The sequence below is a fragment of the Thunnus albacares genome, chromosome 5, assembly GCF_914725855.1.
Source record: "Thunnus albacares chromosome 5, fThuAlb1.1, whole genome shotgun sequence".
Lineage (NCBI taxonomy): Eukaryota > Metazoa > Chordata > Actinopteri > Scombriformes > Scombridae > Thunnus > Thunnus albacares.
In genome coordinates this window covers 21,713,352-21,737,282 of record NC_058110.1, presented here as the reverse complement: position 1 = coordinate 21,737,282, position 23,931 = coordinate 21,713,352, and the positions used below count along the sequence as shown (strand labels likewise).

At 40.6% G+C, this 23,931-nt stretch overlaps 1 protein-coding gene across 1 annotated transcript; it reads right to left on the bottom strand.

Annotated features, from left to right (window-relative positions):
* Positions 1-10: 10 nt before the first annotated feature.
* dnah12 (dynein, axonemal, heavy chain 12) lies at positions 11-23,809 on the bottom strand. The gene is made up of 74 exons (XM_044351515.1): positions 23,693-23,809; positions 23,303-23,527; positions 22,597-22,684; positions 22,422-22,448; positions 22,132-22,321; positions 21,969-22,038; positions 21,708-21,866; positions 21,387-21,582; positions 20,973-21,161; positions 20,478-20,631; positions 20,299-20,390; positions 20,010-20,188; positions 19,781-19,916; positions 19,544-19,669; positions 19,322-19,456; positions 18,244-18,437; positions 17,922-18,165; positions 17,632-17,817; positions 17,325-17,525; positions 17,024-17,218; positions 16,768-16,889; positions 16,538-16,673; positions 16,309-16,455; positions 16,081-16,200; positions 15,555-15,711; positions 15,296-15,468; positions 15,060-15,212; positions 14,723-14,962; positions 14,210-14,455; positions 13,956-14,075; positions 13,734-13,843; positions 13,421-13,604; positions 13,157-13,297; positions 12,972-13,055; positions 12,566-12,754; positions 12,312-12,431; positions 12,031-12,219; positions 11,802-11,953; positions 11,517-11,655; positions 11,198-11,364; positions 10,797-11,052; positions 10,366-10,662; positions 9,925-10,103; positions 9,495-9,687; positions 9,166-9,327; positions 8,860-9,054; positions 8,333-8,466; positions 8,086-8,248; positions 7,896-7,976; positions 7,625-7,801; positions 7,388-7,519; positions 7,192-7,281; positions 6,962-7,102; positions 6,614-6,855; positions 6,383-6,530; positions 6,130-6,275; positions 5,754-5,968; positions 5,467-5,659; positions 5,183-5,375; positions 4,922-5,094; positions 4,045-4,185; positions 3,745-3,903; positions 3,371-3,666; positions 3,028-3,281; positions 2,758-2,898; positions 2,499-2,636; positions 2,180-2,413; positions 1,898-2,086; positions 1,455-1,558; positions 1,157-1,361; positions 910-1,047; positions 727-818; positions 551-618; positions 11-340 (listed from the first exon to the last, which is right to left on the bottom strand). Exons 2-74 carry the CDS (start codon positions 23,509-23,511, stop codon positions 147-149), a joined length of 11,922 nt encoding a protein of 3,973 aa, XP_044207450.1. The 5' UTR covers positions 23,512-23,527; positions 23,693-23,809; the 3' UTR covers positions 11-146.
* Between the last annotated feature and the right edge of the window lie 122 nt (positions 23,810-23,931).

Here is a 23,931-nt window from a genome sequence, read left to right as displayed (position 1 = left end):
GAAACACATATTCCCTTGTTGGTCACAAGCAGATGTGATTATGTTTAATTTTGCATTGTTAAGGAACAGATAATCAGAAAAGAACATCAAAGTGTTTTATGTGTCACAGTAAAATGCTTGAGTCTTCAACAGTGTGCTGTCTGATCTCAGTCATCAAGCTGGCAGAGCATGGCTACGCCACGCTTGATCCAGTGTTGAGGGCGCCTGCCAGTGGGCAACATCATGGAAATGACAAAATTGGTGGAGTGGCCTGTAGTAGAGAGGGTGCCCTTCCTCTCAGTGGTCTTGTAGAGAGGGCAAATATAGAGTTTCTGAGGCTGATCGATGCTCTTCTTTTGAGCTGTATGGCAAAGAAGCAGGAGAATAAACAAAGAAAATAGGTATGAGTTAAGAAAATGGAGACATAATAATAAGAGAATAACAGCATCATGTTTATAATCATGGGGATGCAAAAAACACCTGATAATATGAATGGCAGTTAGTTTGTCTTGTGTATCTACAGAGAAATGGTTACTGTGGTGGCTGTTATGCAAAATAAGGTAATACTTACTGGGTTTTATCCAGATGATGGGCACCAAGTCAAAAAGGACTTTGGGGTTCTGCTCAGCCAGAACTCCACTGATGACAGAGAGACAAGCTATAGTTAAGTTTTATCAAGTCTCCCTGCACTTCACTATTATATTGACATAAACATTATTCAAAAATAACTCTCATATGAACCTCTACCTTCCTTTGTCCCATCGAGCTCCATCAAGAAACAATCCACTAATGTAAACGCCATCTTCAGGCGCTGTGTCTGACTCATCAATAGGAAGAACCTGTGAGATAAAATCATGAAAAAAAAATCACAGATAAGTGATCAGAAGTTCTTTCAGGTGGAGAAAGAGGGATTACAAAGTGTCTCTTGACCTCAAAATCAAAGCCTAGCAGATCAATGGGGACATGATATTTCCTGGCGTAGTTCTGCATAGCCCCAGTTAGGAAGGCCTGGGTGAAGAAGAAGCCAGGCAGCCAGAACACATTGGGCTTACTGGTGTCATACCAATCCTACAAGCAAAAGCAAAATATAAGTGGAGTAAAAAACCCAACAAAGCTCCTACATACAGTAATTAAATTTAAGCATACAAGACATTTCTTTTACATTAACAAGTCTCACTTGCAAAAACTTGAGCCTTGAGAGAAAGTCAGTAATGTAGCTGCCCAAGGGCTTGAGGCTGGGGTAAGAGCGCTTGGCCCATTTCTCTGGGACCTTGCCCACTATCAAACTGCCTGCAACTGCCTCCAGCTCTGCATCCATCACCACTAAACCCTTGATGGCCTTCAGCAGGTTCTGTAGACTCAAACGGATCGTACTACACAGCCTAAGAGAAAGGAAAAACAGCAGTACAGTCATATAGGATAGGTTATGATGTGTTGCACTTTTTCAAGTTCTGCACTGAGCTGTTTGTCCATACGTGTTGTAGCGCTCCATCTCTTGGACGAGCACAGTGTTCATGCTCTCCTCGTAGAGCACCGGGAACTTCGAGAGAGCTGCTTCTGTGTCAAAATTAGATGGAAGCTGGGGGGAAAGTGCATACAGGTTACAATCAAGGTAAACGAAACATCAACACAAATTTCCTCTTTTCGGGAGAGATACACTTTTACTGATGCTATATTTGCATCAGTAATGAAACTCAATCTTTTAAAAATGGGTTCTAAAATCTAATAACACAACTAATGCTAATACTACTACTGCTAATAATACTAATCTAATACTTTATAATACTACAGCTTAAAATTATGTTTTACCTCAGAGCTATAATAACACGTTCTTTATATATTTTACAAGATAAACAAAAGCATTTCTGTTTCAGTCTTAAAAATTGCTAAATGATGAGGAGGTTTGATCAATTTCTACCTTAGTAAGGATGTCATTCGCTATGTCATACAGGGTATTGTCACTCCCGGAGCTAGCTCCTCCCTTAGCTCCTCCTCCCTGGGTAAGTAGCAGTGAATCAAACATCAGCTTGGTCTGCTGCAGATCCTTAGAAATGTCTACATTTTCATGCATCCCAAACACCTCCGGGTGCTGGCTGAATGGAAGTTCCTAGAATATGATAAAAGGTGGGAGTCATTATATAGAAAAAAGAAACAAATACATATTAATCTTCTTGATATGTGTTATCTCAAGTGGCTTTACCTTGATAAATTCAATGTAGTCCTCATAGATAGATTTAGGTGGGGCAAAGTATTCGCCGCTAGGTGAGAAAGGGTAGCGAGGTTTCTCGATGACGTCCTTGTTATAGAAGTCAGCTAAGATGGTCATCAGGAGCCGCCTATCCCAGTCATCTGTCACACGACCACCATAGTTGCACTCCCCGGTCAGATACGTTATGGCCTCAAAGGGAACGTCATCATATTCATTCACAAACAGCTAAAGAGGAAAAGAAATTAAATTAAATGCATTTTAGATTCTTGGTGATGGTAGGAGCTTGGCTGCTGAAACCCTGAATGAATACCTGTAGCTGTCTGATGCTTATACGTAGGTCAGACTCATTGAAGCCATAGGGAATATTCCAGCCCAGTGGACCAAACTTCTTCCTCTCCTGAACAAGAGCATGGAAGAAGCACAGTCCGTACAGGAGTTTCTCCCAAATCTAGTGGAGAAATCCAAGAGTCAGAATTAGCTAGAGAGAATTTGTGACATTTGATACATCATTTAAATAGATAAATGCAAATTCCTGCGACATACAAAATGTAAGTTTCTCCCCAACTCACCAGCTCCTTATCGGGGCAGTTATTGAAGAAGTTTGGGTCAGAAACAGGATCTGACAAGTAAGACTGTAGTAGGTTGAGTCGAAGTCCTGTGGGAGGCTCGTTTGTCATTTTCACCCCATTCTGCAGGATGGTCACTGGAAACTGATATCAGAAAGGAAGTAGTTTGAGCTTTCATCTAATGATAGTCTTATCATTAGATGAAAGCTCAATCTTGGTGCTTAAAGTTGTTAATTTATGCACATGTTCAGAATCAAATGCACTATGCTTTACCTTGGATGAGGGGTAGCTTGTGAGCCAAAGGCGGAAGTCTGGGTGGCATGTTGCAGGACTTAAGTCCTCACAGATTTTCTCTAGGGTGGACATCCAGGAAACAGCCAAGTGACAGTTCTGCAAACACACCCATGTCCCATCTTGCATGGCTGTGGATATCATTTTGGCAGCAATGGGACCTTGGCCCTGCCCCAGAGAGATGGACTGGAACTTTGTACCACTCATGTTCTTGTCACTGGCAAATTTCAGTAAGCCTGTGGAGAGATATTGTTATTTCTAATGATTTTCAGGGTTAGCATTACATGGAACTTTGACATTGAATCATTGGTACTGAAGAACTTACTAGCCATCGGATCTGCTCCTGGAGACAGAACAAACACCAGGGGGGTGGTGGAGTTGGAGTCCAGGTAGCTCTTACTCAGGTCAAAGGGAGGGGGCTGTACAAATTTCTTCCCCAGTTTGCCAGTTACATATTTAGTCACAGCTGGCACCATCTTATCAGGCCTGAGAGCACGGACAACGATCATCTTCTGCAGTTCATTGAGCTGTTCGCACCATGGTGCAGGCAGAGGAATGTTGCACGGCTCTTTGCTGTCATAAATAGGCTTGAAGTCTCCTGGGCTCTTGATGAAAGCTTCTCTGTGGAATAAATAATACTTTGATGAACTCAATTGACCAACATTAAATTATAATGATCGAGTGAATAATGCTCGTTACTTTAATCCCTGTAAGCCAGGCAGTTCACTGGCTCGACAGATCTCATCCCAGCTCTTGTCCTGCAGCCAGCTGGGGTCGGGGTTAGCGATGGTGTTCTGCAGGCCCACTCCTCCAGTCATCAAGAACATGAAGTCAGAGTATTCAATCTCCTCTTTTGCCCTGAATGGTATATCAATAGAAAATATCACAATACCAAATTCATCCATCATATTTTCATATGAGAACTTGGTTAAAAGGTTAAATCTGATTTTACTAGCTTAAGTCAGTCAATCAAAATCCCCAAGCTGCTTTAACACTTACAGGAGTAGATTGCAGCAGAGGAGGAAGGAGAAGAGGAGTTTGTCCTTCTCAAACAGAGAGCGACATACGTTGCAGTACAGGTTAAAGGTGAAGTGATCAATCAGGTATCGAAGCCTCCTCTCCAGGATCTTGGACTTGTTACTGAATAAAAGACAAAACATAGGAAGTTTCAGATAAACAGTTAGGAAGCCCTGGGTGAAGAAGTTAGTTTCACTCAGGATTTCAAAGTCTAGCTGAATTTTGAGTAAAGGCTGAGTAAAGGGTCCACCCTCCACTCACCACTAGATAGTTCCACATTAGTCAAATATGCACTTGTGATGTTATAGTACAAAAAATGCATATTCTCTGTGTGTGCAGGGCACATCTCTGGCTCCACATGACAAAAAAGGTTACATTTGATCTCCTCCACTAGAAGCTGCTGTATAGGAATAAGTTGGTTCTCACTCCACTGTTAATCATGTGCATGTATGCTGTGTAGCTTGCTGAATGTGCTTGATTTTTCAGAAAATAACTTAAGTTAAATTAGGGATTATTTGGAAAAAATTACACCAATTTAAGCTTGTGTACCATACAACCCTGGTGTAAGATGAACAATGGCACACATCTCTTCTAGATCTGACAGCAATTCTGAAAATAATTGAGCCTGACACGAAAAAAAAACAAATAAGCAAAGTGAGTTGCTGTCTGTCTATATTTGTTATACTAATATGTCTGCAGGGTTCTGTCAGTGAAGATATTTTACGTAATCCTCCTCTTTGAAAAAATGTGTGATCCCCGTGTGATCGGGCACAGTCATAAAATCCAGGCAGTTTGCATTTGTCTCAATGCATTACCTCCTCTGGGACATTGCAGATTAAACTTCATGTGCGTCACTCACCTGTCGTGGATAGAGTTTATGTAGAGGTTGACAAACCAGCTGAGGGAGTACTGGTACATAGGGTCTATGTTAGTCAGGTCGGCAATACTAAAGAACAGGATGGAGGAGTGCTTGGCAATGGCTCTGTAACCCTCTCTAGACTCTGCTATTTTGATCTCTGTCTTCTCTGCAATCTGGAAATATGGAAACAGTTGAACGTTAGATGATCAAATATCAGACTCATTCACAATCCAAATTTCATTTTTAGTGTTTATTGCACACCTGTTGTTTCTTAGTAATCTCATTGGACATGATCTTTGCAGAGTCTAGAATCTGAATGGCACTCTCATCCTCCAGGATATTTCCCTCAGATGACTGGAGTGTCTCCAAGATCTTGTCCTCAATTTCCTTTAGCTGCCTCTTGTTTGCAGCTGACTGCAAAATTAGTGCATTTCTCTCCTCTTCCAGCTCTGGCCTGTAGAGCAGATGAAGCAGAAACAATGCTCTACCAAAATGACAAGTAGTATTTCAGTGAGATACCAACATGACGATTATATGAGCTCTACCTCTCCTTGGCAACCACAATTCCGAGCAGCTGGTCCTCTAAGCCCTCTGGGGTAATCATAAAATTGAGCAGGGACACTTTGGTGGCCAGTTCCGGTAGATAATGTGGGTTCCTCAGCTTAGTGGTGATGTAGAAACGAAAATCACAGGAGTACTCAATCACACTCTCCCCCAGCCTGATGCAATCCACACCACCTAGGTGAAACAAAAGTTCAGAATTCTGAATTTTCACAAGTTTTGAATTCAAATCTCAGATGGTCCTTTGGCAGCCATCTCACATTCCCAGCACCTTGTTTGAAGGTTTGTTTGAGCAGCAGTGGTTCCAGGGAGGGGTCCAGCTCCTCACCCACATTTTCCAGCAGCAACGGTGTTCCAAACTGAATACAGTTTTCCAACGTTCTCATGTAGTCCCCATCTGTCAGCTTGATTACACTCAAGTTGTTGTCTTTCTCTGAATTCTTCACCCATTTGTTGGCCTGGCCCTGAGGGTCAATCATCAAGGGCCTACAAAAACACAAGAACACATGAGATTCATTTTAGACTGAACTGTGCAACTTTGCTGCCAGTTTTATTCAAATTTAACCAAAACATGAATATTTCTGAGAAATGTGTTACTAATAAGACATTTAACTTTAAACCAATATATTTAAGCAATACAGACTCACCATCTACGTGAATTACTGACAATGACACCATTGTCGATAGAGAAAGAGTCACTGGGAAGGCCTGCGATGTTCCAGGCCCTAATCTTAATGGGATCTCCCAGGGTCTTACTGAGAGAGAAGTCATCTGATGATGGAATGTTCTTTGACTAGAGATATTGGAGTAGATGAAAAGAAAGATAAGAAGCAATTAAATATGTCTGAATTCAAAGAGAGTGACCATAAAATTTTAAATAAAGAACCAAAGGACTGTTACTTGGCAGAGTTTAGTCCATAACTTGGTGCAGTCCTGTCTGAAGCCAGCAGTGAAGGCACCCAGGTAGGCGATGACACCAGCGGAGATAAGAACATCTCCAGTTAGGTTGTCATACGTGTTCTGCAGATCATCTGCTGCCTTTGACCATCTAAGGACAGATACTTTTTCAGTTAGTGGTACATTGCAATTCTTTTAATTGCAGAAAATCATGAACCACATAATATTTATCACCTGGTCTTCTCTCCACCCAGACCACCAATGAGTTTCTCAGCCCTCTCCAACTTCCTGGCACACAGATCCACCTGGAACTCCAGCTGGGCTTTCTCCTCTGTCTTCTCCTCAAAGGTTTTTTGAAGGGCAGCTAAACGATCCTCGACCTCCTTTAGCTCACCTCTCTTCTGGTCCAGCAGGGCCATGGTAGCAGCCAGGGACTCCTGGGCCTCTGCAAGATTGGCCTTCTTAGGAGCCACAACCTAAAAGCACAGAGTGGTTGAGAACAAAGAAGTGGATGCCAGCATGCATATATCAACAGGGCAAGTCAAGAGATAAAAAGTCTACGCAAAGCTAGATACACTGCACCTTTGCCACCCTGTCATACACCTCCATCGCTTTGATCCACTTGCACAGGCCCTCTGCTGCAGAGGAGGCCTTGGCCACTATGCTGGGGTCAAAGTCAGGATTATTCATGTATTCACCACGGATTTTTTGCATCACAGGGACCTGCAATTAAAAGACAGAGGAGTTAGTGGGAGCAAAGTGGAAGTGTTTTTAAAATAATACATAAAAAAAATTGTTTTCCTGACACTCACAGGAATATTGTCCTTGTCATATTCTTTAAGATCTCGTAAGAAGTTCATATCACCCAGTAGCTTCTTGCTTGGACCCCAGTAGTCAAAAACCTACACGATAAAGAAAATTATTCATCAGGATATTACTATAATTTGTAATGTTAAAATATTTTAGTATGATAAGCTTTGGCAGTGTTATATTTTTCCACAGTCCAACCTTTTTCCCAGTCCCAGCAGGGTCGGCTATCTTATCTGGCTTTATGTCCTTCATCACACACACAGCTGCCATCACCAGCTTCACCCCTGAAGGGGGATTTTTCATCGACTTCACAATTGTGACATCAGAGGGCTGCAACGAAACAGACAGCTCAACTTACTCAACTGTCAAAACTGCAAACTGATCTGTGTGGCAAAACATGGTACAATGGAGCGGTGCAGTTTAAAGGGTGCTCACCTTCAAAGTGTTCAAGGCTGAGAGAGCAGCCTCCAGGGCAGGGATGGCCTCAGCCAAATCACTCTCACACTCATTCTTCAGAGCCTGAGCCTCATTAGCTTTTATAGTTGCTGCCTCCTCATCAACACGCACAACTTTACTTTTGGCCTCCACCTCCACAGACTCCACTTCTATCACCTGAAAGTCATTACATTAAATAATATATATTTAATGTATGTATTTATATTCTAGGTTGATGTTAAGGCTGAATGAAGATGTGAAATTTATTCACCTTCATCATTTTGGTGTTATCTATCTTTGCTTGTTCCAGTTTGGGCTGTAAGTCTACTAGTTCCTTTTTCATCTCACCAACCTACGAGGGAGATTGTTGCAATAAGTTATGCAAAGGTATACTGATCATTTAATAAAAAACTAGTGAAATACAAAACAACTCAGGTAAAAAAAAAAGGTATTGCATATACCTGAGATTCAGCGAAGGCTAGTTTATCCAGACCATTGGTATACCTCTGTTTTGCCTTCATGACAGTGTCTCTTTTCTGAGTGAGGAGCAGACGAAACGCTGCAATCAGCTCCAGATAGGATGTGGGTGTCACATAATTATGTCGACCTAGCTCAGAGAGGAATCTGCAAAGACAACAACAGTGTAATTAAGGGATTATAAATTCACTGTACCTTTGAATATAGAAGTTATAAATAATCACATCATACTTCTGTGAGAGCTGTTTGGCAGAGGTATGGAATGTTTTGCAGATGGGTATGACCTCCTGCCTCTCATTTTCACTCATCTCCAACGTCTCCAGGAAGGAGTTGGCTACCCGCTCAAGAGCCTCCTCTGGCCATGGCTGTCAGGGCAGAGAGATGAAAAGGATAGTGAGGATAGGGACAAAGACAAGAGCCTGCAAAGAGAGACTGGTGACACTGTTAAGAATAGTGTCTATTAGCTAATCTACAGTATCAGTCGACAGTTTGGACACACTTTCCTATTCCCTTAAATGAGAAAGTGTGTCAAAATTTTTGACTGGTACTGTATGTGTCATATCTTCTCCCTTTTATTTCTTTTGATGTTATCTCTCGCCCAGACAGCACAGATGACTAACTGTTACTGACAGGCATGCAGATACATACATGCACAGACAGAATTTAGTATTTTCCTTGTCTGGCATATGTGGTATATTTGACTTTAGATAAAAAACAAACTACAAGTGCTCATGCCAGTCTTAATGCCTGTTTAGTACCTGGAACCAGTCAATGGTACAGCAGTTGATAAGAGATGGAAACTGGCGCAGGCGATTTCGAAAGGCGTCTCCAATGGGACTGAAGGCCACAACAATGTGCAAGTTCTCCCTACAGCGAGCCACAAAGAAGGCAAACAGAGTCAAAGGGCTCAACTCCAAATTCTTATTACCAGCCTGGGCGACAGGACGTACTGCCTGCAGAAAGAGAGATGAAGTAAGAGTAATATTAAGTATAAATGGATATGGCCTTTTATATAAGGTATACATTGCTCTATAAGGGTATACATGTAGTTTGTAATAACCTACCTCCATGATCTCTTGTTTTTCATCTATGGCAAACAGATTGGGCACTTCCCCTGTGTTTAGTACACTGTCCACGTCTTCTAAAAAAGCCTCGTCTTTGATCTGAGCGTCTGTTAGCAAGAACACTGTCTTCTGACCTTTCACCCCGGCATTTTTCAACAGCATCTGTAGTATAAGGAGAAGCATGAAGACAAGGTATTGTGACCATGTTAAAATTTGTCACAACAGTTTAAAAATCAAAAGGATTACAGACAGAGAGCAAAATGGTGTGAGAAAAAATACATGTAATGCTTCAGAATTACAAGAAGTCTGTTCTAAACCGTAAAGCTGACCTTAAGGTCATCTCTCCACTCAATCATGCCGTAGCTCTTAGAAATCTCAGGCTGGAACATGGTCATGTGAGCCATGGATGTGGCCAGACGAGTGATGGACTGGCGTCCGCTGCCTCCCACTCCCACTAGCAGGGCATTGCCTCCTGGCTGCTTCAACACACGGCTGATACGGGACAGGTGCTCCAGGACATACCTACATAATGCATAAATTTTCTTATCAGGTGATCAAGTTTCCATGCAAAGACTGAATTGAACATAAAAAGCACATTTCATTAACTTACCACATGAAAGTTAAAGTCATTTAGTTGTACATTAAGTCTAAAATCTTATTTTTCTTATGACAACAAAAAGTCTACTAATTAATAAAGTGCAATAACTCCACATTTTATGCATGTAGTTGAATTGCCTTTATAATATAAAAGTCATTTACCGGAAGATGACGAGATTCATGCGATTCTTGTGCATCTGGTTATATTCATCAAGACACAACTCCACCACCTGAGCAAAGCTTTCCATTGAGGGCACCTCAGCATACAAGCGCTCATCATCCTCCAGGTCAGGATTCATGTAGTCACCAAACAGTAGATTCCGCATGTCTTCTTCAACCAGCTGAGAAAGGACGAACAAAACAAATAAATATAGAACATATATATATATATATATATAAATATAGATTTTCCTTGATAATTTTATATGTATTTTGTATCAGCGAGGTGTAAAAACTTCAACTGTTTGGAAGTTTCATATGCTAACAGAAAATGAATCAAAAAAAAAAAAAATCAAATCTTAAAAGGGAAGACAGGCCAAAACAGCTTTTCCTGCATTCTCAAACACATGACACCACAGCAAATATAACTGAATCTCTGCTTACTTTACTGCCTTTTATCAGGTGATCAAACACCTGGTCGAAGGACTCTTTGAAATGATCTTTGAGGATGCGGTTCATCAGCTGGAAGATCCATGCTCGATCTTTGTCGTCCACCAGACGGTCATAGTAGACGCGGAAGACCTCATGGACAAACAAGCGTATCATAGTGCGTTTGTTCTCCAGAGACTGCTTCTTCAGCAGCAGGCAGCCTTGGATTACACGTGAGAAGTCCCGCAGGTTGAAGGTGTAGTGAGATTTGGCTGGAGTAGGAAGCAAGTTATCCATTGCTTTCTTATACACCTACAAATTAAAAGCATAAGATCAGAAAGCAATGGAGAAGACAACACATGATTGATAAAAAGCATTTGACACACCAAAGAATGTATTTATTCTGATTATATTCTGACATCACTGTGGGTCTTTAGGGGACTCACTTCCATTGTAGCTGTCACTATTTGGTTGCCAATAGTGAAATATTCTGGTGGGAATTCATTGTTTTTGAGATAGAAGGCCACCACACTGGAGAAGATGCGAACCATGGTGTCATCACTGAAGGCATTGATACTAAAAATGTTGAAGTGCCGCAGGAAGCGAGAAGTCACAGCGTTTCTCCCACCACCAGGGGGACCCATAGCTGAAATGAGCTGGAGGTCGACCAGGGTGATCTTGGATGTATCCTTCAGATCGTACCTGCCAGAGCATAACAGATAAGGTCTGATTGTTTAATGGACAATGCTTAAGTCTCTTTAATGCAGTAAATTCACTGCTCTTCCTTTATTATATCTCTCTTGTTTTGTTTTGTTTTGTTTTGGCATCTATAGTGGATGGTTCATACCAGTTTCCATGGTCTATATACTGCCGCAGAAGCTCCACAGGAGGCTGTGCTCCAAACTGTTCCAGTGCAGGCATGTTCATATCATCTACAAAGATGACACACTTCTTTCCCACAGGCGGCCCAAACACTCCCTTCCTTCTCTTATCTAACCTGGACATGATGATATTCTGGAAGATGCAAAAAATACAGAATAAAGAAAGGAAAATGAATTTCATTATCTTTTCTTGTTTGTTTAGATCATCACATCACATAATGTTTTACTAGTAATACAAAAATTCCTGCAAGGACACTCTTTAATCCATGATTCCTATATGCTGACCTGGGTTTGGTTGGCACTAGTGCGGGCTGAAAAATTGATGAAGAAGGGTAGATAGCGGTCTTTGTCCAGATTGTTCATCAACTTCTCCTTCACATACACTGACTTCCCAGTGCCAGTAGGACCAACAAATAGTAGAGGCCTGAACAGAGAAACAGAAAAATCAATGTCTAGCAAAAAATTGAATTTGTTAAAATACATTAGAAATTTATTTACAATAATTTATGGCAATCAGCACTTTTGATATTTGTGTTTATCAATGCCACTGTGACCCCTTAGAATACTAACACTCCATAGTTGATGCAGAGGTCCATGAGGTAGGTGTAGCGAACAGTGTCTATGGTGGGAACAATGATGTCTTGCACTTTGGTGTTCTTGTCCCCCAGGTTGACATTTTTGATGCCATCATTCCAGTGAACCCATCTGCCTTTTCCTTTAAACTGTACAAGAGATTACAGTGTGATTTACTAATTTAAACACAAGAGAAATACCTCTTAGTGACATAATCGCACAGTACCTCATAGAAATAGTCATACACCAGCCCTTTCTCATCCATTGGACACTCCCATTTCCCCACAGTGTCAGGGATCGGATATTCTTCTGTCTTTCCTGACACAGTCACTCTGAAGAAGTCACTAAACTTCTCTCTGCTGTCTGCATCACAGCTGCCACCCACAGACCACACCAGGGAGAAGGCAAAGGCTGCCTGCAATCATAAAGAAAGAGAAGGGGTGGTATCATACAAAAAAAATTGAATATTATATTATTCAAAAGTATATAATGATTAAGTCTTTTTACCATGATCCACGTGCGAATATTTTTATTCCCAGACTCCATCTTAACAGGTTCAGTGAGCAGCATCTCAAACAATCGACATAAGGACATCACTGTATTACTGTTGCTAGTGGAAACAACTTCCTGTAAACAAAACCATAACCCAGCATTACAAAAACTCTATACTTAACATGTAAATGAGTGTAAACTTCTACCTCTACATTTTCTACAGATATTTGTGTCTGGATTGTTCTGGGGCCTTACCCCAGAACACTTACTCTGCAGTTTTTACGTAGCATCCTGAGGGCAGGCGGCAGCAGCCAGTGGAAGAGGTCCAGCAGCAGTGAGTGGTTGTCCGGGCTTTGCAGAGCATCAGCAAGATTATTCATCCAGGAGATCACTAAGGGCTCCCAGCCCAACTGAGACGGTTCCATGTAGATCATACCACATCGACTGACTGTTGCAGGCTGCATTGGGAGAAAATAACCAAACACAATGTTTTTACAACGTCCAATTACATCCCGTCAGTCAAGCCTGGCATGTGTTGTTAATTCTCATTGGCTAGTTGAATGTTTATCAACATCTATTCGACCACATTGGTGATTTATTAAAATTTGCAATTGTTAAATTTAAAGACGGGATAATCAAATAAATCATTTATTTCACTCCAAAAACCTAACTTACTGAGGCCTGTGATAGATCCATTGCTTCAAAAATCAGACTCATCTGATTGGACATCTGGATAATCTCACCACTCATCAGGCACAACTGTACAGAAAGAGCAAAGCAATAAAGATCTTACTCAAGTATGTGAGCACCAATTAAATATTGCAATGAAATATCAATTGCTTTTATTGTGTATTACGTACCTTTTTGTTGTCATCCAGCACAGTGTTCATGCTCTCAATCCACAGTGTATCTATGGGACCATCAAACACCACCCATTTACGGTCCGGTGTCTCAGCTGATGCAAACTCACGAAATGTGTTGGCCACAATCCCATCTGTCCACTAATAATGAGGAAAACATGAGAAGAACGTGAAAGGAGAAAGAAATTGCCACCTGTTGTCCCAGGTCTAACAGAGGATCTGTGCTACAGTACTCATACATAAGGATCCAAAGCACAGGCCTACCTCATGGGAAACTAAATCAAACTGTCCAAAGAGCTGCCCCATGGTGATGGACTTTGGGTTCAGTGTCCTGAAGATGACCTTCTCCACCTCACTGTACCCTCTCTCATTCATGACAGTCAGAGTGTCAGCTAGAACGTGAAGCACTTTGGTTTTCCCTGCAAAAGGCTCTCCCACCATCATGAACCTGATATAAAAAAAAGAGTATCTTGATCCACTTCAAGCCAAGTCCCAATAATGTGATATACTGTATAACTGAATAAAAGGCATGTAAGATTTCAAAATATGGTAACATGGAAATTGAAATATAAAATACCCATGTCTGACTATCATCATCTCATATGTCTGGATCATCTTCTGTAAGAAGACCTGTGTTGGTTGTACATTGTGATTTTTACAGCACTCTGTAGCAGCGTCCAAGAACAGCTGCCAAAGATATGAAAAAAACACAGATTGTAATATACAGAACAATATTAAAATATGCAGGCATTGTTAGATTAAGGACAAAAGAATAAGTAATGGAATCAGCATATCTGACCTGATAGTCAGCTTCAGGAAGGGAGATGCCTGGGAACAAATCACTGGTGATTCCATTGAACAGCGGAATATCATGGGAGAGAAACTTGGGCTCATTCACATCCTTTATGGACCTCAGGAGCTCGATGTTACAACATGTGGAAAAAGTGGTAACAGACAAATACTGCAAATCAACTGACAAACCAGAGAAGTTCACAATTAAGACATACTCTTTAGACTAATGTTGAGCAAATGCATTAATTTCAGCACAAATACCAATATGTCCTCATTCTCATCAGGATACTTGAGCTTGAGGTTTCCTGCAGCCACAAGTACAGCTTTGACAGCCCTCATGCCGTAATCATAATGGGACTGGGAGGAGAGCTGCTCTGAACAGAGTCTGTAGGTCATCACAATCTTTACTGACAGTGGTTTGGCATTGAGGAATCCATATGAATACAGAGAGATCTCTGCTATCAGTGCATAGTTGGGGACCATCATGGCCACTGTTCGGAATAACACCTGAGGAACAGAGAAAAACAAGAAAATTAAATGAATGTGTTACAGCCAATGCTTCCCTCTATTCCCTCTATTATGTTACATTATATACAGTGTATAATTTGATGTTGGAATGCCAATTGGAATGATTAATGTCATCATTAATATCACATTAAGATGTTTACAGTTGCATTGTGTAATAATATTAATCTACAGCCAATATTTTTCATAACTGACAATCTCAACCCACAATGTCAGATAATATACAGTATGTGTTCACTGGTAAAAGACCTTAAGGTTATCAGGGAGTTCTGAGCGTCCTGCATAGCCTGGGTTCATTGTGATGGACACAAAACAGTTGGGGTTGAGTTTGAGCATGGTCCCTTCGAAGTCAAAGTACTCCAGATTCAATTCAATGGCCCTCTGGATGCAGAGAACCTGCTGGGCCACTACAGACAGCACTTCCAGCTCAATTCGGTTGAACTCATCAAAGCATGCCCACGCACCAGATGAAGCCAGACCTTTGAAAAACTGAGAGATTGCACCAGAATATATGTCAATATTTGTGCATTTATTACTACAGCATTAGAATTAATGATATAAATGTGACATTTCATGCTGGTGTTACTTTGCCCATGGCGAGGTAATCCAGTCCGTCAGAACAGTTGAAGACCACGCACTGCACAGCTAGAGCTTTGGCTAGATCTTTGGTGGTTTCGGTCTTTCCTGTTCCAGCTGGACCCTCAGGTGCACCACCCAAATGCAGGTAGAAAGCCCCGATCTATAACAAAGAGAATATCTGATCAATCAGCAGTATTCCAATAAAAAAGTAACATGTTTAGAGGTTTTTTGTCAGTTTTTTACCAGGGTTCTGTAGCATCTGTCAGTCAGTGGGGTGATGACCAGACGTGGCGAGTTCCCCAAGTACTCATAGGCGTACTTAACATCACAGTTAATTATGCGAACACGAACGTTGTCATTGCTCCAGTAGTAACGAAGCTGGGCTAGCCATTGGAAGTCTGTTTCATTTGATACTCCTGTTATAAATGGAGACATATTATTTTATTTTTGACATTTTTAACTTTTTTGGGGGTGCTGTTTCTGAAGCAAAGCTATGACGTACCTTTCTCAATTAGCTCCATGACCACATCCCTGGCATGGACATCAATTGTGACGAGCGCTCCCAAAGTGGTCCGTGTTTGTTTGGGCAGTTTCCCCCTCACCAGCTCCACAATGTCATTCAGCTGTTTCTGGAGCTGCTGATAGTAGTTCTTTAAACCCTACAGAGAACAAAAGCACAATTACTATTTTCAAAACATTACCAAAAAGAAGAATCGAACATAAAACAGCACAAGAAAAACATAACGAGAAAATACAAAAGTCACAAAAACAAAAGACAAAACAGAAAAAAAAAAAAAAGAGATACAAAAAACAGAAAACCAACAGAAGACAACACAAAAGCACATTACTATTTTCATTTTTCCCAAGGTGATTTTGTTAAGGTGTCATGTCCATCAAAAGAAGAAATTAGGTCAGTCAATCAGGAGAAAGACACATCACTGCACTGTGCATCTATACTATAAAAATCCATCACTGTGTACAGCACATGTCAAAATCTTTATTAGGTCATAAAATAGTTAAAAACCTACATCCGCTCCTGATCTGATGGCTTCATGCACCTCCAAGGTCCAGAAAATCTGAGAGGTGCAGAGCACCACCTGCCCAGGCCACTCCTTGACCCACTGGCTCCGCAGGGTCTCAGCATAGGCCTGTCAGTACAACCACACTCAACCACCGACTCACATTTATATTCACACATAAGGGGAACCTCAAATTGTTCAGATGCAGTGTATGATCCATGAGAACAGTGAACTCACCACCCTGGAACGGGCTACTACATCTCTGACACTGCGGAGCATCACATCCTCCACCTGCACCAGCCACTTCTCCACAGCTCCTTTGGCTTCAGATGTGGAGATGTGCTGGATTAGCTGAACACGCTCCCCTTCACTACTGTACATGGCCTGAGCAAGAACAGTATGCAGTTTAGTAAAAGCCATAAACCATTCTGTCATGTAACAATAACAATACATGTAACTGAGTTACCTGGATATCCAGATTGGGTAGGAAGTCTAGTTTGGAAATACCCTCAAAGCACTTCTTCAGATGGGGCTGTACTCGCAGTGGATCCTTGGTCTCAGACAGAATCTCCAACATTTCATCATTGGACAAAAAGAAGAACCTGGCGGCAACAAGCGGCAGCACAGCAGGTATCAAAATATATGATATTAACAAAGAACTGGATACAAGAAACACTGCTAAATTGTTTTGTTTACCTTGGAAAAAAGAGACGCTTCTTTTCCAGATAGGCATTCAGTCCTTTCATGATGCTATCAAGGAGTATGTTGGAATCTTTCAGTTTCTCTAGCAAACCAGGCAGTGAGGTTGCTGGCAAAATCTACAGTTACAGATCCATCAGTTAACTCAAACAGTCTATCTTTTAGAATTTCTTATTTCAGAATAATTTGCAAACACATTTTCACCAGTGGACCAGAAGCCATGTGGTCACCATAAACCTTTGCTGACAACTACCTTAGGGTCCTTGACGCAGTGCCTCATGACCTCTTTCCAGTTTTTGTCTACAGTTTGGAAGAGTCGTCCCTCCTCTGGAATCTGCTGCATGATGTCTTGAGAAGAGAAGATAGGCTCCAGGTAAAGCCACTGGGCCTGCACCTTCAACCACTCATCTATTGTTTCCTGGATACGAAGCAGACGCTCCTCCCATAGCTGAGATCAAAGAACAAACTGTTAAATTTCTGCAGGACTTGCTATAAGTATTGTGCATTTAATAAGTATCATTTGGTAAATAAACTCTCCAAAACTTGAAACTAACTCTGATCTCATTTTCAAAGGGTTTGATGAATGGCGAGCCCCTCATAGTCTGAGTCTTCACAATTTGGTCATCTAGCATTGTCTGAATCTCATCCAAAGCAGTCAGGATGGACACTCCAGTCTCCCTGTAAGGTTGATGGTGGAAATAAACACTGTCCCAAATATTCACCATGGTTTGCATAGCCTTCTCCAGGGAAAACTCCTGTAAAGACACACAGTGGGGATATGTAGCATTCAACAAGTAGACTTAGTATTTAAGTTTTTCTTAAATGCTGTAAAGACAAACACAACATATTAAGACTTCTCACTTTACTAGCAGCAGCGCTGATAGACTCAAACTCTTCCAGGTAAGGAGCCAGGTTTTGTTTGAGAACTTTGCGTAGTGTAGTACCAGAGTCAGGAGTGAGATCATATCCCACTATCTCTGACATCTGGTTCCAGTGGCGAGCTCTGATACCTGGATTACACAAGATGGACACTACAGGGATATGGTCCTGTTGACACAAGCACATTCCACATAATGTTTTAGCATCAGCAACAACAAGACTATGATTCTTCATTCTTGAGCCCATTTTAAAATAATATTTACATACAATACCTTGAACTCTTTGATCTGCTCCATTACAGTGGAGCACAAAAGTACTGTGGGACTCCCCCTCTTGCTTGGATCATCCTCACCAGGTCGTTGCCTAGTCTTGCCAGCAATCTTTTCCATCTCTTGCTCAGCCTTGTTCTGTTTCTGTTGGAAAAGCTTCAGCATCTTAAAGATCTCCCTAAAGAACTCATCCACTTTTACCTCCATGCTCTCGCCATTTAGGTCCTGGAAGGAACCATCCATCCATCTATACACATAGAAGATAAAAGGTCATCAGGGCAAATTTTGTAATTAAAACACAACACTCATCAAAGTGAAGTCAGACCTGTTCTCTGTACGCTGCCAATTCAATACAAGTCCAAACAGCTTCTGGTACGGCTCAATGCTCTCTTTGATGACCTCAACTTCTGGGTAAAATGTTGGGTCCCAATTGTAAAAGGCCTCTTCTTTGTTTATGTAGTCGATTGTCTCCTCAGCCTCTTGGAGAAGTTTCTGAACTGTTCTGACATCCGCCACATACTGCCCAAAAAGTGACAACAAGACAGTTATATCTCCTGAATAGTGCTCTTGTTCTGATCCAAAAAACAAAGCTTTCCATCTCCATTGAAGTGGCAAAATTTAAAATCTCCTAACTGCAACGTGGACTATATTTACTGAATGTTTCTCTTGTCTCTTTGTCTAAATTTTAAACTTGTTATGCCAATGATCCAAATCAGTGGCTATTTAACAGAAAATTAGATAATGCAGTCTTTTTATTGAAGTATAATAAACATGTCAGATTGAATTACATGGAAATCATGCTCTGGAGAGCTAAAATATTTCCATTTGATGTAATAGCCTCACTAGAAAACCACAAAGTAAAACTAAACCAAACTAAAATTACACTTTATGATGCTCTTGTACAATTCAGATTTTTACTTACATTGAACTGGCACTGCCAAGCATTTTAAAAGCATATTTTAATATGACTATATGGCCCTAATACTTTATAAGTTATTTAAGTCAAAGCTATTTTTGACATTTTGGGAAATATGCTTATTTATTTTCTTGCCGAGAGTTAGATGAGACGATTAATATCATTTTCAAATTTATTCGTTCAATATGAAGCTAGAGCCAGCAGCCAGTTAGCTTAGCTTAGCATAAAGACTGGAACCAGAGGTAAACAGCTAGCCTGGCTCTGTCTGAAGTGAACAAAATCCACCTACAAGTACCTCTAAATCGCACTAATTAACTAACTAATTTAATCCGTACAAAAATCACATTTAAAATTAACAATTTGTGGTTTTATGATGGGTTATATGAGATGATACGATCTTCTCATCTAACTCCAGACAAAAGAGTGTATTTCCCAAAATGTTGAACTGTTCCTTTATGGTAATCTGAAAGCACAAATGACACTGTACCTGCTGCATCATATCCATCTCAGAGCAATGTGGGAACTCCTCTATCCTGCGTCCCAACTTTTCAAGTTGTACCATCAATCTTTCTCTTTTAGCAAGGAGGTCCTGCTCTCCTTTCTTCTTGGCACTCTGCATCACCTGGAAAATGACATAACTATCCAGAATCAGGTCATCCTTAAAAACACAACCATGATATACAGTTGTAGGAAGACACTGGAGCATTACCTCATCATTGAGTTCAAAAACATCAAGAATTTTCTGTGGCCAGAGAAAGACAGTCGAATTAAGCTCTAGATCCTCTGGCTCAATAATGTGGACATCCAGGAGGTAGATCAGTCTGCAATACGCTTCCTGTCAGAACACAATATGGTTGTAAATTATGTTAAATTTTAAGATAACTGAAATCAATATAAATGCCTTTGTGTAAGGTACAACAGGTAAACCATTAATCGGGTCAGTCACCTTTATTTTTTCATTAAGTTGTGCAGTACCCTTTGTCTTAATGAAAGTTATGTAATCTCTCATCTGGGTCATGTCCTCTGTATTCTCTGGTACTTGCAGAGCTTTCTCTCTGATGGTTTCAAATTCAGAGCAGATCCTTTGAACAGAGACAAAAAGGGTTACACATACATAAAAATGTGAGCCTTTTAAATAGGGAGGGACACTTGTTAAAAAGAAAGTATTAACTCACTGTAGATTTTGCGCACGGTGGCTGGTTATCAGTTTCTTCAGAAGTATTTCAGCATAGTTTTTGGCTTTGTTAGCCAGCCCCTGTTTCAGCTCTTCACAGTCCAGATGGACCATTGTGAAGTGAGCTTTTGCTGGGAGGCTGATAATCTTCTTTGACAGAGCACGAAACTCCTCCACTTGCTTTAAAAAGCAGCCAGATTACACATTGACAGTCATGTGAAACACTGATAACAAGGAAAGAATAGGTCTATAACATATGCAGCATAAATTAAACTTTTTTGATTTGTCACCTCAGTATATTCATCAAAAGAGTGCTCTTCTTCCATGAACTTCTCCAATCGAGCTTGTGCAGTTCCATTGACTAACCAGTCGTAGTTGTCAACTACAATATAAAGCAGAAAAGTCAGCAATAATATAAATTAAAATCATTGGGTTGGTGATAGGAAATGAGTGGATTATGCAACATCACCATAACTCTGGAAATGTTTGTCAGGTTCCTCTAGATTCTTGTGCACAGCGGTCTTTACAGTGATCTGAGCCCAAGCAAGGATGTGATCAGCCACCTTGGCATCCACAAACGAAGATGTGGCCTGTGTCAACCATGACTGGACTGTCTGTACTTTCTGTGGATCAATACCATAGATATTAATACTAGCTCAAAATACATTTACATGAAAAATGTGTGAGAGCCAAAAAATTCTGCACATTGTCAATCACTTGTACTCACATTTACAATGTTTCGGTCTTCAGACCTTCATCAGGAAAAAATGATATTTGTGCAAATTTCAAAGTTTATAATTGTGCCTGATGATGGTCTGAAGTGTTGTAGATAAAGTGAGCACAAGTGATCAACAGTGTGCATATCAGACTTTCTGGTGTGGAAGAACTTTGTAGTAATTGTTACATGAAAAATGTGACATAAAGTTGCCATTTTCTGTGAAATGGCTATTATACATAACCTCACCTGCAGTGCATTTGTGATGGCATTAAGAATTTCAAAAACAGCTGCCTCCAGATCTTGTAAGGTGGGGTAAATTTCCATCTTTTCATCATCAAATGTTAAGGCCATACGAAAGAGGGGCAAGCGGTGGTGATTGCTTGGCTCAAAAAGACTGACAAACTCCTCTATGCTTGTCTGAAGCAGGGACTTCAACTATTTATTTAGAAAAGAAAAAAATGTCCATGAGTCTACATTGGTAATGAAGGAACATGCAAACAATGTTAAAGTATATAAAAAACATTCTATAATGAATTAAGTACCTAAAAATTGTCAATTACAATGTGGAAATGTATCACATATTTTTATATATCAATCAAATAACTCTAAATTCTTCATTCTGACTCTTGTCAAGTCAAAATCAAGTCAAAATAATCCCACCTGATTGGAGATGAGGGTGGACGCACAGTCATAGAAGGAGTCCAATTTCTCCTCTTTAACTCCCTTCAGTGTTTCTTTACTTGTTAGTAAGTGTATGACTTTGGGAAGCCAGGTATTCATGATGCGCTCTTCTGTCCTCTTACACTCCACCGCCATTTTGTTCTGTAGGCTCTTACAGTCCATGGGTCCTGAAGCCCTGAACCAACAGGAACCAAAATAAATCAAAAGGCAACCTCAGCAAATCCACACATGAAATATCTTCACTGCAGGTACAGTATATGCTCATTTTAGCAGTGCTGTGATGCATTCATGGTGTCTTACCTGCATGCTGAAAGATTTACCAGGACCAGTGGAGAAAATGTCATGTAGCCAATATCCAAGACAGTCTGCATTACCGGATGAAGAATATGCAGATTTGTTTTTATCATCTTCCGGCTTCTGATAAAGGTATCATGCCAAGGTTGGGAGAAATCAAGAACTCTACAAAAGACAGGAAATGTTTTTTACAAAAGGGCATGAAAAACTAGACTAACAACTACTTGGTTATTGTGTGTTAATCATTTATGTACATTAGACACTCACTTTGGTTGAGTCGCTGTCTGTTTTTCTGAGGTAGTTCCTTCATTTTGTGGATTCCTTAGTACTGTGTCCACTGATGAGTAGATATGGCATAATGAGACATGGTTCATCTGTAGTCTACATCTACTCTGCAAGCATAGACATGTACACAAATAATTGGTAATACCTGTGTGCTTGACAATCACACTGCGGAAGTTTTCACTGACTTCCATGCAGAGCTCCTGCAGTAGTTTATTTGTCTCAGGGCTCTCTTTAAGTTTAGCCGGGACTCGGGTAACTATGGAGTCCAACCACTGCTGCTGGATTGGAGTGAATGGTCGGCTCTCTACACACTGCTTCAAGAACATGTAGTTCATCTGCAAAGGTGGCCAAAATAAAATATGACAGGTTTTACACACAGATAAATATGGTTTAGTCTCTTAATAAGTCAAATTTATTACTAAAAAGTAAACTTACACTTCGCCTCCGCTCCGCACTAAGCATCTGTAAAGCAGAAACATACATTATATTGTGCACTATTTCTATATTAATATTTAAAATGTGTGTATGGATAGATAGATAGATAGATAGATAGATAGATAGATAGATAGATAGATAGATAGATAGATTGATTGATTGATTGATGTCTTACAGAAGATGGTAACTGTGGCTCTGGTGACTCGCAGTGCACAGCTCTCCTCTCTTTGCTTTGTCTGTAGGCCTCCATTGCTCTCGACACCCTGTAATAGTTCAGTCAACACATTGCAGGAAACCAAATGACCTACAAAATGATTAACTGCCTAACTTAGTTAAAGGTCCCCTCCAGACACGTTTTAAGATAAATACTCTACTTTGAATAATAATTTGTGTTTGATGTTTGAAAAAATGTATAATTACCTCATTAAATTACTTAAAATGACTACTCCTTCTACCTCATTAAAAAATATATATGAATATGCAAATATTTTTCATTTGAAAAGTTTAACTGCAGGACACAAGATGTTTCCTACTTCCCTGTAAAGTAAATTTTCAGTGTGCACTGTTTTAAGTTGAATATTGGACAAAGATTGGCTTCCAAACTATTTCTGATGTCACAAATCATGCTTGTAGGCCCACCCCTTAAAATTGGATTTTCAATTAGCACAGAGAAACTTCTCACTATCAGTACATGAATATGAAAACAGCCTTCCAGTGTCAAACTCTGCACATACATCATTCTGCACAGTGAAGCTCAAACATTGAACTGTAGGAACAAGAGGAGGGGGGGGGGGGGACTTTCAGTTAGACCATTCTCAGATAGAGGTAGCTATCATTGAAGTACTGACAAAAGAGCTGTCATAGCTGAGCTGAAAACATACAATATTCTGTGGAGTTGCTCTTGCTGCACTTTACTCCTCCTGTGCCTCAGCAGCTTCTTGTGAACCGTTAACGTTATCGTGTGCTCCTTTGCTGCTGCGGCCTGTCCAACCTCTCCCTGCTGCTGCGCGCCTTCAATCGGGGGCAGGGCTGGATACTTTGACATGCCCTTCACCGTAGAGGCTTTGAAAACGTCGGGAGAGGTCGCCATCTCTGGCAACAAGCCGCTGAAAAGAAAAACAAAAACAGTTACAGCTGTTGTAATTTAACACTAGGCTAGCTTCCAGTTGTTAAGCTTGCTACATTTTTCAAGCGGACTGACGTTAATGTCACTGTAATAATTATCTCAAAAGATGATTGCAATAAATACGAATTGGATAGCTGTCGTTTACCTGTTCGTTCATATAATATCCTCCGGTTTCGTTAGTTTTCTAACAGCTAACGTCAATTTACTCAGTTTCACCTCTTAAGGGACTTCGGAGACAAGTAAAGTTAAAAGCGTCGTTTCCATAGAAACAGTAAACAGGGACGCTATGGGGAGGGAGGCGGGGCTTGTCATTTTTACTTTTCCTAGGATGGCGAAGTCAAAACACGCCCTACTCTGCCTCTGATTGGCCAGCACTCGTTACCT